This window comes from Brachycentrus maculatus, unplaced genomic scaffold, assembly GCF_059751285.1.
Source record: "Brachycentrus maculatus isolate JH-2025_06_01 unplaced genomic scaffold, ASM5975128v1 h1tg000199l, whole genome shotgun sequence".
NCBI lineage: Eukaryota > Metazoa > Arthropoda > Insecta > Trichoptera > Brachycentridae > Brachycentrus > Brachycentrus maculatus.
Window position 1 is genome coordinate 2,359,668 of NW_028280950.1, and position 11,678 is coordinate 2,371,345.

The 11,678-nt window shown below is 33.7% G+C and overlaps 1 protein-coding gene and 2 non-coding genes across 3 annotated transcripts; all 3 read right to left on the reverse strand.

Moving 5' to 3' along the window:
• Nucleotides 1-533: 533 nt before the first annotated feature.
• On the reverse strand, nt 534-8,742 carry LOC148307433 (A disintegrin and metalloproteinase with thrombospondin motifs adt-1-like). The gene is made up of 12 exons (XM_088263452.1): nt 8,570-8,742; nt 7,324-7,508; nt 6,281-6,464; nt 5,765-6,202; nt 5,479-5,690; nt 4,671-4,862; nt 4,459-4,587; nt 4,119-4,377; nt 3,830-4,051; nt 3,632-3,755; nt 3,383-3,558; nt 534-1,748 (listed from the first exon to the last, which is right to left on the reverse strand). Exons 1-12 carry the CDS (start codon nt 8,651-8,653, stop codon nt 1,464-1,466), a joined length of 2,490 nt encoding a protein of 829 aa, XP_088119578.1. The 5' UTR covers nt 8,654-8,742; the 3' UTR covers nt 534-1,463.
• Nucleotides 2,483-2,622, reverse strand: LOC148307434 (U4 spliceosomal RNA). The gene has a single exon (XR_015837863.1). It is a non-coding gene; the product is annotated as a U4 spliceosomal RNA (small nuclear RNA).
• LOC148307435 (5S ribosomal RNA) lies at nt 3,044-3,162 on the reverse strand. Its single transcript, XR_015837861.1, has one exon. It is a non-coding gene; the product is annotated as a 5S ribosomal RNA (ribosomal RNA).
• Nucleotides 8,743-11,678: the final 2,936 nt, after the last annotated feature.

The window sequence follows — 11,678 nt, forward strand, 5'->3', positions numbered from 1 at the left end:
GTTCAATTTTACCGAAATCAAAAACAATGTAGGGGAAAAAAATCTTCAAGTATTGTATATACAAATATATATATCGTTGCCATACAGGAGAAAGTGACCAAGTGCATTTTTTTTTCAAAAACGTGATCATTGACTATTTGATATCTTACTAGCTTAATATTGCCCTGAAAAAATCCCAAAGGATTTCAAACTTGGAAGTATAATATATTGACTTGTTAAAAATGACTAACTGCATTGATGTTTATTTTCTTGCTAAGCAATAGTGACTTAAATGACCCCCCTGAACATTTTACGTTTTGTTAGTTGGTCACTTTCTCCTGTACGACTACGATATATATATATATATATATATATATATATATATATATATATATATATATATATATATATATATATATATATATATATGTATATATATGTATATATATATATATATATATATATATATATATATATATATATATATATATATATATATATATATATATATATATATATATATATTTATATATATGTTATTATATATATATATACACACATATACCAATTCAAAAATAATGTGCTTACTTTGTATTTTAAATAAAGGTATTTTAATATTTAAATTTCATCTATTTTATCCCTATGATATTTTGCCGAGAAAGGGGTCTTAAGGGGTTTCATCCGTTTTCGCTCATAGATTTTAACTCTAGAATACTAAACTCTCGTAAAAATTACCACGGCAAAATCACGATTCATGGCAAAAACAATGGTTGCGTCCTTCCAGCGCCCTTACTGCATAGTGCCTTCCTAAAGTACATTTTTTTTATTACTAACTGATCTTTTAAATCCAAAGAATGTTAATATTTATTACTTCTAAAATAATAAACGTATTTGATTATCTTATTTATTACCGCTTTATTTATATATGGGCTAGACTGGTCAATATAGCTCAGGAGTGATCACCTTGCCTTCGCGATAGTAACGACGTAAGTAGCATTGCATTAATATGTTGCAGTACCCTATTCACCATGGGGTGTGGATAAGGGTGAGAAAATAATAGAATTATTGATCTATCGTATTTTTTACGAATGTTTAGTAACAACGTCACTCGTAGGATAGTTTAGTAATCTAGAGTACTGTTCCGCAAAGTGTGTCCCGCGGCACACTGGTGTACCGTGGTGATAAGTTGGTGTGCTGCGGAAGAAAATCTCGTTTTGTGAAAATAACACAATTGCGCCAAATTTTGGTTGCATGTGCTCAGTTAAGTAGGCCCACATTTCGCATTAAACAAAATATGTTAAATATGCTACCATAACATGGTAAATATGCACCTCTGAAATTTCTTAATTCGATAGGTTTACTTTGAATAGAAAAAGATTGTGTAACACTGATCTAGAGCTAAACCACTATCGAATTAGTTAGATTCCTAATACTAAAATACATAAAAATGAGCCATGCCCGTGACTTTTTGACACCAAGTTGAATTATTTGTAGATGGTGTCGTCATCTCTGTCGTCAGTGGCGGCGTCTCGGGCGGTGATGGCGGTGATGGCGGCGGGTAGCTCGAGGTAGTCGTGGTCGGTCCAGTCCTCGTCGAAGGGGTGCGGCGCCTGGCCGGGCCGCAGGCGCGTGAGCAGCGGCCGCCCGTCGGCGCCCAGCGACAGGTAGCGCTGCACGGCGGGCGGCAGCGCGGACGTGTGCGGCCGCGCGTTGTTCGGCAGCGGCACGTCCTCCCCTAGCGTGCCCCACAGCTTGGAGAACTTGAACGACTGGAACATACACACAAATAAGACTGAGGCCCCATTAGTGCGAAGCGTCGTCGCAGCGTCCACCGCATAGGGTCGACGCTGCGACGACGCAACGCAGCGCATCGTACTGATGGCGGCTCACCCTTGGCGCCATGTGCTGAGTTGCGTCGACCCTATAACCTTTTCGCCTTCTTAATTCCATTCCTAAATCCGTGAATCTGGAGCTCAAAACTGATCACCTTGCAGATTTTTAAACGTGCATATTCTTTAGTTTTATTTGTATTCATGATTTTTTAAAGCTTAAAAAATATTTAACTAACTAACTAACCATCACGCCGTTTCCCCGCAGGGGTAGCATATTCAGCATTCACTCATCTCAGTGAATGCGGAATATGCTACCCCTCCCACTCCCTACACAAATTCAATATGAAACGGAAATCACATTATGATGACTCATATTTTGTTGCATTTCTCATTTACATTTAGCAAGTAGCAAATATGTAGCAAGTAGCAACTAACAAATAAAGGAGACAAAAATGCGACTACAAGTACCCCAAAAGACTCGATACCGATCAATTTTAGGTATCAAAAGAACGATATTTGTAATAGTTTAGAATGGGTAACAAAACTACCAAGCGCACAAGCTCAGTACTACGAAAATTTATTTTAAACATACCGGTACCTTATACATAGCCTCATTTCAGAGGAACAAGCTGCCCCTAGTTAAACTCCCTCAAACGTGTAGCGTTAAGTAGCCCATTACAGGCTTTCAAAAATTGCCATAGCGGACGGTATTTCACGTCCACAAGGCGGGGTATTGGTAAAAGTTTTCAACTAGCAATAATCGCACCTCGGATAAACCTCATTGGTTACGATATCGCCACTGCGCAAAGTTAATTTGAATTGAGTAACATCGAGACTATATGCTTTACATAGGCGCCACTCGTATGCGACTTGCGAACGATTCTACCACCATCGTGTGGCGTTTCAGTGAACTAGTTCTGAGTTACCCATCCTTACATTTTAGTAAGTTTGAATAATTTTGTATAGATGAACTTGTTTAGCATTTTTTTATTTCTTCTGAATGGATCAAACTGAATGTATTTTACGAGGAAAACTGACAAATAATGCACAGTTTGATCAGGTACGCTGAATAATTAAAAAATATATTAGCTTGAAGTCACAAAAATGTTTAAAACGCTTAAGTAAAGCATAAATTAATATTAGGCATTTAAAAATAAAAAGGAATTAAGAAATTATGAAAATTGAAATCTAAAAAATAGTGCGTAGGGGGATACTAAAAGGCAAAAAAGGGGGGCCAACGGCACGCGGTGTTCCCAAGCGGTCACCCATCCAAGTACTGACCGCGCCCAATGTTGCTTAACTTCGGTGATCGGACGAGAACCGGTGCATTCAACATGGTATGGTCGTTGGCGACAGCTTCGTCAAAACAAAATATTATTAAGTAATAATATTACAACTATAGACTCGCAGTGTAACGAATAACATGCTTGAGTGTCATACGTAGAGCCCCGAGTTCGATTCCCGGGGGCCACCAATAATATTTTCTGAAATTTCATGTGTTATCTTAGATTGTTTGATGTACCTTCATTTGCTACTTAGGATAAAGGGCAAAGAAGAGAAGAAGTTCTTACTTCAGGTAAGCAGTGGTGTTGCAGACAGTAGTAATTCTCCTTATTATCATTATGACACCACGTGCCATCAGGGAAGTATGGATCCACTCCTAAATCGTTCAGGTCTATGCGCGGGGTGTAGTAGCTTCCAGTGTCACTACGCTTACAGAAGATTGCACAAGCCATCCAAAGGCGAGCTGCAAAGTAATTCCAAAATGTAATTCTAAGTTACATAACCGCTAAAGAAAGAAAAAAAATCGCAGTACATACATTCTTCGTGAGGAGCTTGGAGGCCGGATCCATTAGGATCAAGTTCAGGCAATCTCTTGCTAAACTCTTTGCACTTGCTAGTTGCATAATCACCCACAGATATCCTTTTCCTTTTCTTGCACATCTATGATTGAAAATGACGTCAGTACATTGAATCACCAAACCAAAAATTATTTCATTATTAACGTTTATTTTTACCTTTTCATCTTTGCACAGATTGACTTGGTAAGAAGATCCTTCACAACCATCTTCTGTATTTACTGGCTTTGGATTGTCACAGGTTCTCCTGCGACTCTGATAGCCCTGACCCTTGGCGATGCATCCTGAATTACATTCGCTTATCTGCCATTGGCTCCAGCCACCTTGTGTCATACTCGGCTTTTTAACCATCATCTTCACACAGCTTCCTCCTTGACACCACTAAAAATCGAATTAATTGGAAAGAGGCAAATGAATAGCGCATTCATGTTTTTTTTCAATTACTTACCATTCCTTTCCCACAGTCAGTTCCTTCTAGCGCTGGCCCTGCATGGTAGTATCCACTTCTGTGAGGAGTTTTACAGTCCAGCTGCCTGCAGATTTCTGCAAGTGTTCCTCCTGCTAAACTTACTCTAGCATCCTTGTCTCTAAGTAGGACCTCACACTGTCTTTTCGCCCCCCATTTTTGTCCTGGGGAATCTTCAAATTGATTGTGATCCAAGTCCTTCGGATGGCTCCCAGGTTTATCCAAAAGGCACTTGTATGAACTTAGAAAATTTAATTAAATTAAACAATAAACATTGATTAAAATAAGCTTGAAATGCCAGGTTTATTAGTAATATGCCCACCCAAGTTTGTTCATCACATCAGCACTACACCTGGACCAAATAGTTTCTCCATTGGTACCTCTTGATGGTGACATTATAAATCCATCCTTCGGACAGGAATTTCCACTACTATCATGATGCATTCCCAAACTATAAATTTACAACAATAGGATATCAAATTTAAATTCCATAGTATACTCTGAATATCAGATATCAAAAATAAAATGACTCACTTGTGGCCGATTTCGTGGGCTAAAATATAAACGGATGTGAATCCAGCAGAAGGATATGGTTTACCGAAGGTATTTGTTGTTCCTAGTTCAGCTATAACGCAGGCATATTCATCTATACAAACCCCTCCAACAGTAGCCAGACCCATCGTGACTCCACTTTTGCGACCATTTTCCACGGCATAGAAATCTAGCCTGAAGAATGTTTTAAAATTATCATATAATCAATTAATGAAATTATCATATGCATTAAGATTTTTTTTAATTGCTCACATTCAAAATAAAACAATGAAAATAATACATCTTCTCTATTTTATCTATTTGATAAGCGCAGTTGATTGTTTACAAATAAGAATTATACGAGTATGTTTTATAAGGAATGGTAGGTACTAACAAATAATTCAAAAATAAGTTTGTTGCGCGTCATTTTGTAAGTATGTATGAGAGATCTATTTATATTCACATTCACATATTTTGTGAACGTCGCGTCGCCTAACGCCGGATGTTATTTCATTCAAAAATGAACAAAACAACACCATTTAATTCCATGGAAGTATGTTGCATACAATTCTACCCTCCGAACCATTGAGACTTTTGAATACGAACAAAAGAAAACTGAGAACCGTATAAATTAAACATAAATTCTGCATTAAATCTCGATAGTTTTTGGAAGATTATCGAGGTAGACGCAGAAAATATTCAAAATGTCAGATTTATTTTAATACCCATTATATGTTAAAATACATTAGTCACCGTTGATAAATATATGATACCCACTTTTTCATGATTACCTCACTTAAGATTTACCTACCCTGACACATATAAAGACATATCCCAGTGATTAGGATTTGAATCTCCCGAAGGATTGATTTTTTTCTGATAGGCGCAAAAAGAGTCCAAAAGAGATCCTCTCTCCCCATTGTAATGCGGAAGGTCTGAAGGCTGCTTCTTCAGCAGGTCCAGCCGAACTAAAGTAAGTTCTACTGAGGTCCCCAGGCTAGGATGGTGGTAAAGTGCTTGAACCTACAACATCAACAAAAAAACATTAAAAAACAGTTCCAATTTGAAGTCACTACCAAATTTAATTTTCAACTAACCCCATTCATGTAAGCCAAAAGCATGTCTCTCATTTCTTTATCGTTGTTGTTAAGATACGGAGCGAAAATATTATATCCAGCTTCATCAAAGAACATAGAAAGTTCAACAGTAAATTTGGAACTTTTAGCGGCACGTCTTCTACGTAATAGTTCTTCTTCCATTCCATCAGCACCAAATTCGTCAACTTCATCACGCTTTTTTCGTCTTTCTGAGTATATTCTAGTATTCAGGTCACTTGGAAACGGTAAGAAGTCATCAGCAAACGAGTCAGGATTCAATACTGCCCTTCGGACTATGTGTGGCACTCCTTCGAGTACTTTTACGACGCCATCTGGAGTATCTTCTTCTAGCGCTTCTTGCATTTTTACGAATGACTTTAGTCGTGAACTGAGGGGTCTGATTTCCAATGTAGAGTTATCCAAAAATACTAGTCCATGCTGAAAAAAAGATCGGAAACATAAATAACATGTTTGATATAAAGTCGATAAAAAATTATAATATCTAATTCAACTTACAATGATCTCATCTTGGCAGAGTGAAATTGCGGCCACGGAATCACCTTCCCTGTGAAGGTAGTGGCAGTCTAGGCCACCATCAAACCTCAACTCCTCGGGTTCTCCATCTTCAGTAACGCGGCGGTGAAGTTTGAAGTTAGGGGCAATGAGATTTTTGTTTGGAGAAAGCTTTAGGTCCACTTGTCTAAACGCATTTACAAGAAAATTGTAAATTTAGTAAAACAATAAACTGAAACATATATTATGTATGTATGAACTTGCAGATGCCGTTTGTAATAACGTCTTTTAAAATTTTCCATGGGATTATAATAATACCCAGAAAAATCGAAGAAAAATCCAGAAACAGTCCTTGGACTGTTTCCATATGTCGATTTTTCACCTTTGATACCTTTGTGAAACAGTCCTTGGAACTTTCATGTCAACCAATATTCATATAACCCCATCACAACTATTTTAGGATATGATGGTTTTGATACGGACACTCGTGGAATTTTCAAAGTATTTTTACAATAAGAAAATTTGTGACATCACAATTTTGACCCGCTTACCGCCTGCTTGCGTCACTAATCAAAAACGTGTTTGTGGGGGTTTTTCACAACTACGCCACAATTTTTTTCATTTGAAAATGTTTTGGCAACTCCTTAAATATCTCCATCAACAGCACACTAGCCATTTTATTGTTTTTTTATTTCATTTTTTTTTTTCAAATCCGCACCCCATGGTGCATAGAGCACTGCATCGTATAAACGCAGTATTATCTTGATCGTTAACACATGAAGGAAACGTGATCAGCCCTCCACTTCAGGTACCAGTCCAGGGTAATATTGAATAAATGGGCTACTTTTGTATACTATGCACATTTAAAAAATCATCTCGTAATCAAAGGAAGGCATTACAAACAGATTGAGAAGATATTCCTTGCCATTAGTCCCAATAATATTCTTTTAAACTTTTATAAGTTTAAATGAAATTATTCAAAATAATGATAATAATAACAAAACTAAAATTGATGATAATTCGTTGATCATAAAATATATATGTACCTTCCAAACGCATTGAATCCGTATGCCAGAGGTTCATCGTTGTCTGTATTCCCTTCTTCATCAGTCTGAGGTGATCTCTGCATCAGTGCTGGCATGTAAACTATCTGGTACTCCGAGACATCTCCGCGGTGCGCTGTCCCGAAATAAAATCCCAACTCCGGCACTGTCATGAACTCGTGGATATTCTAAAAATGCGGTGTTTAATTAAATCGCTTACGACGTAATCATCGCCTCCCATGGTATAAATATTGGTCATTTTTTAGATTTTTTTATGGTTAAAATAGTTACTTATAAGTCATTTGTGAATGATACTTATAAAAGTATTTATTTTTCACCAGTAGCACGAATATTTCTGAAAAGTAATTTATAAGTTATTTGTTATAAGACGTATGAGAGTGTTTGATTTTTACCAGTAGCACGAATATTTATTGTTTTAATAATATCTAGAAGCCATCTTTTTTCCCATCAAAGTTCTTTATGCTCTATTTTAAAAATTAAAATGGAAGGTATTCGAAACTTCTTTATAATTAGTGGGTTGACAAAAAATTATTTACGATGATAAAAAATATTTTAGGTCTGAATTTTACAAAAACATCATTCCACAGAAAGTATTCATAGAATTTCATAGTAAACATAATATTCATGAAAAAACTACATTTCGGTGTCCTAACCATTACACATGGAAGGTGCTGTGGAGTAGTATATATATATATATATATATATATATATATATATATATATATATATATATATATATATATATATATATATATTATATATATATATATATATATATATATATATATATATATATATATATATATATATATATATAACCACAAGATCACAACCTGATAAATATATACACACACACACACACATATATATATATATATATATATATATATATATATATATATATATATATATATATATATATATACATATATATATATATATATATATATATATATATATGTGTGTGTGTGTGTATATATTTATCAGGTTGTGATCTTGTGGTTATTGTCGCAGGCTTTGATTCAGATCTTCAACTAAGCTATGTCCAACCCTTATCCAACTTGATTCCTATTTTCAAATACAAGGCTTACTTAAAAATATTATTGAATTGAATATTTGTGTATATTATAAGAATACAAATATTTTTTGATGATTGAATGGGATTAAGTTTTTTGTTTTTTTTTTTACGAAATTAATTACGGGATTTCACTGAGTAATATAACAATACCTGTGATCGAGGGTAATATCCTTCAACTTCATAACAACTGAACACAGCAAAACTCACTAAAATACAAAATGATAATTTAATCATTCTCAATACGGAATTTCACGGGGCTGAAAAATTATTCTAAAAGTTGTTCCACAGGAAGATCAACTTCTAGGTTAGCCGAACTTGAAACTGAACTCTAAATTGTCAACCTTGTAATTTATATACCGGCTCGATACTAAACTCAAACATTGTCACTTCTCGCATGCTAATATGTAACGATACAGCTCATGCAGGTAATTATAATAATTTACAGTTTAAGCAATCTATGGGGGAGAATTACATTCGTTTATTTTGTTTACATTATGAATGTATTAAATAAGTTTATCTACTTACTATCAAATAATAAAGAAATGTAAAATATATATAATAATTCATTCTTTGCAGTATTGGCTCCCAACATTGGTGGCTTAGGGTCACCTCGGAGTTAGAGGTGATTTATCAGAACCAAAATTTGTCGTCGGAGTGAGCTGGGAAAAGAAATCAACAAGCTTTTCGGCCACCGGAAACAAATTGCCCACTTTCTACAACTATTTTTTTTATTTTTTTAAAAAGAGTTTTTTAAACTCACCAGCATCTTTGGGTCTTCCGAATATAACAGAGAAAAAAGGATCAAAAGAAGACCATCTACTTGATACGAGTTTATATGTTCAAAAAAATAAACGGACTACCATTCCCTAATATTATATTCAGCGATGTTAGTAATTTATTTATTTGGAACTGTATACCTACTGTTTAATAGTTTTCTAATAAAAATAACTTTAAATTTATATAAATAAATAAATAAAAATATCTGCAAACGATTATTTAGAAAGAATAGAGCTTAATTACAATTACTATCCCAACAACCATAAAAAGAAGTTTAACACTGCGCTAACTTGTTATTTATATTTATTTTTACTTACCTGGGTATCGAACTCACGACATCCAGCACGGTAGACAAAGGCGCTAAGCACAACTATAGAGGTGGACAATTATAAATTTATTTAAATATTTCAATTATCAACTGTAAAAAACAAAATTGAATAAGAGGTTTTGCTACTTCCAAGTCTTACTTATGTCCATTCATTATCGTCTTATACCACTATGTTAAAAATGTAGTAAAATTGTCATTAGAGATTAAACAGTGACATGATGATTTTTTTCCAAGTGATAAAAGAAGTTTTTAATTTTATTTAGCCCTCATATTTTGGCAAGTGACACTAATCGGAGAATATTCCGTATAATGTTCACCATAGTGGCTCATGATAAAGGCTGAACTATTTATTCCCATCAATAATTTTGGCAGGTGAATGACCGGAGTTATATTTTTTATTATTATGTGCTAAATATTATGTTGGGAGTTTTACTATTAAAAGACGTTATAAAATAAATAATTTATCTGCGAATAAAGCGATGTTTAAAATGCTAAACATGTTACATAAGAATTTTAAACCATTATGTTTGGTACTGACGTTTGCTGGTGGAACTGTATTTTATATAATAAAATAACAACTTTACACCGTTTTCCACAAACATTTTATTTGACTACAGACTGGTCAGATCACTGGTCAAATAAAATATACGTGGAAAAAAACTATATATATATATATTTAGCTATTTTATTGTGTAGTAAACAAACGAATATAGACGAATTAGATACATTTTACTGTGACAAAATGAATTTCTTATATCACAGGTATTTTTAATTCTTCAATTGTTAGTTCATTTTTTTAAATTATTTATCACCCACGACTCATTGTGGAATCTCAAAGCCGTTTCAGTTTTGCAAACAATGGATAATAATGTTATTAATATTTTAATTCGTTACGTGCTCCCTAGGGGACGAGTACGTATCCTGTGTCCTAGAAATACATACACATACACACACAACACGCACCGCGTTTTAACTTAATGTTTGAAATATTTAATGAATACGGAGTGTGATTAGAAATAAATCGCATTAATATCTTTGGATATTTTTATATACATATTAAAAATAAACACATTTTTTAAAAATAAACTCGGAAATTTGTAAGAAAGTTGAACATTAAGTTATTGGAGATGAAATTAATGGGAAAAAAACCACTCAGTATGAAAAATAGCCAATCTGCACAAAACATATAAAACGCGAATAACAAAAACTCTACTAAAGCTTTGCATATGAAATTTCGGGAGTAATGTATTTTTTTAGGTTCTTGTCACTCAAACCTAAATGCAGTAGATATACAAATAAAAAATGGTAAGTCGGTAGCCTATTTTTTTTAAACATATTACATACATAAGTCATATATACATACAATATTCCCGATGAGTAATTTCTATTGCTCATTTTGGAAGATGGGATTAAGGTTAACAAGACCGGAACACAAATAAATTAACAAAAAAGATTTTTTTAAATAACCAAAACTAATACTAATACATGGCGAAATATAAAATCAATAAACAGGTATAATAAATAGGCATACAAAGCATATTTAAAAGAAATAAATGAGAAAAACATAAGGTAAGAAGCATATTTAAAAAAAAACAAACGAGAAAATATAAAAAATGAGAAAATATAACAAATGAGAAAATGTAAAAAACAAAAGGTAAAAACAAAATAACAAAACTATTTATCTTCGCATCTCTTTGTGTGATGAAAATACCATTGTTGTAATTTTAGGACATAGACTTTTCTCAAGTGTAGATAGAACTTGAAGTCTGTGGTGGATCACCTTCCCAGAGTGATGTACGAATACCAAAATAGCAATGTCCGTATACTTTTAATCTTCTTTGAACTTTGAAAAAAAAAACTGGTGATTGTTGAGTGATCTTTGTTGAATTCCTCACACAAAGTAAACATTTATGTATTCATTTTATTTTATCTTTAAAAATATAGTCCCTTTCTTTATTCATCCTTTTCATAACAAGTTTTAAATTGTACGAATACTGGACAATTTTTCTTAACAAAAGTAAAGCAAATTATTTGAATGTAATATGACGTGATATATGATAACCTTATATAAAACCAATGAAAATTAACCTACGTAGAAGACGTAAAAAATGAACTGCGATTTACATGTCCATTCGTTGTTTACGACGAATGAAA

What these genes read in the sequence shown, in the direction of transcription:
- LOC148307433 (XM_088263452.1), bottom strand. Translation starts at nt 8,653, where the DNA reads ATGATTAAATTATCATTTTGTATTTTAGTGAGTTTTGCTGTGTTCAGT. An exon ending in GATATTACCCTCGATCACAG is followed by an intron (nt 7,509 to 8,569) that starts GTATTGTTATAT and finishes CCGCATTTTTAG; the next exon opens with AATATCCACGAGTTCATGAC. An exon ending in CCAAGCTCCTCACGAAGAAT is followed by an intron (nt 3,559 to 3,631) that starts GTATGTACTGCG and finishes ATTACTTTGCAG; the next exon opens with CTCGCCTTTGGATGGCTTGT.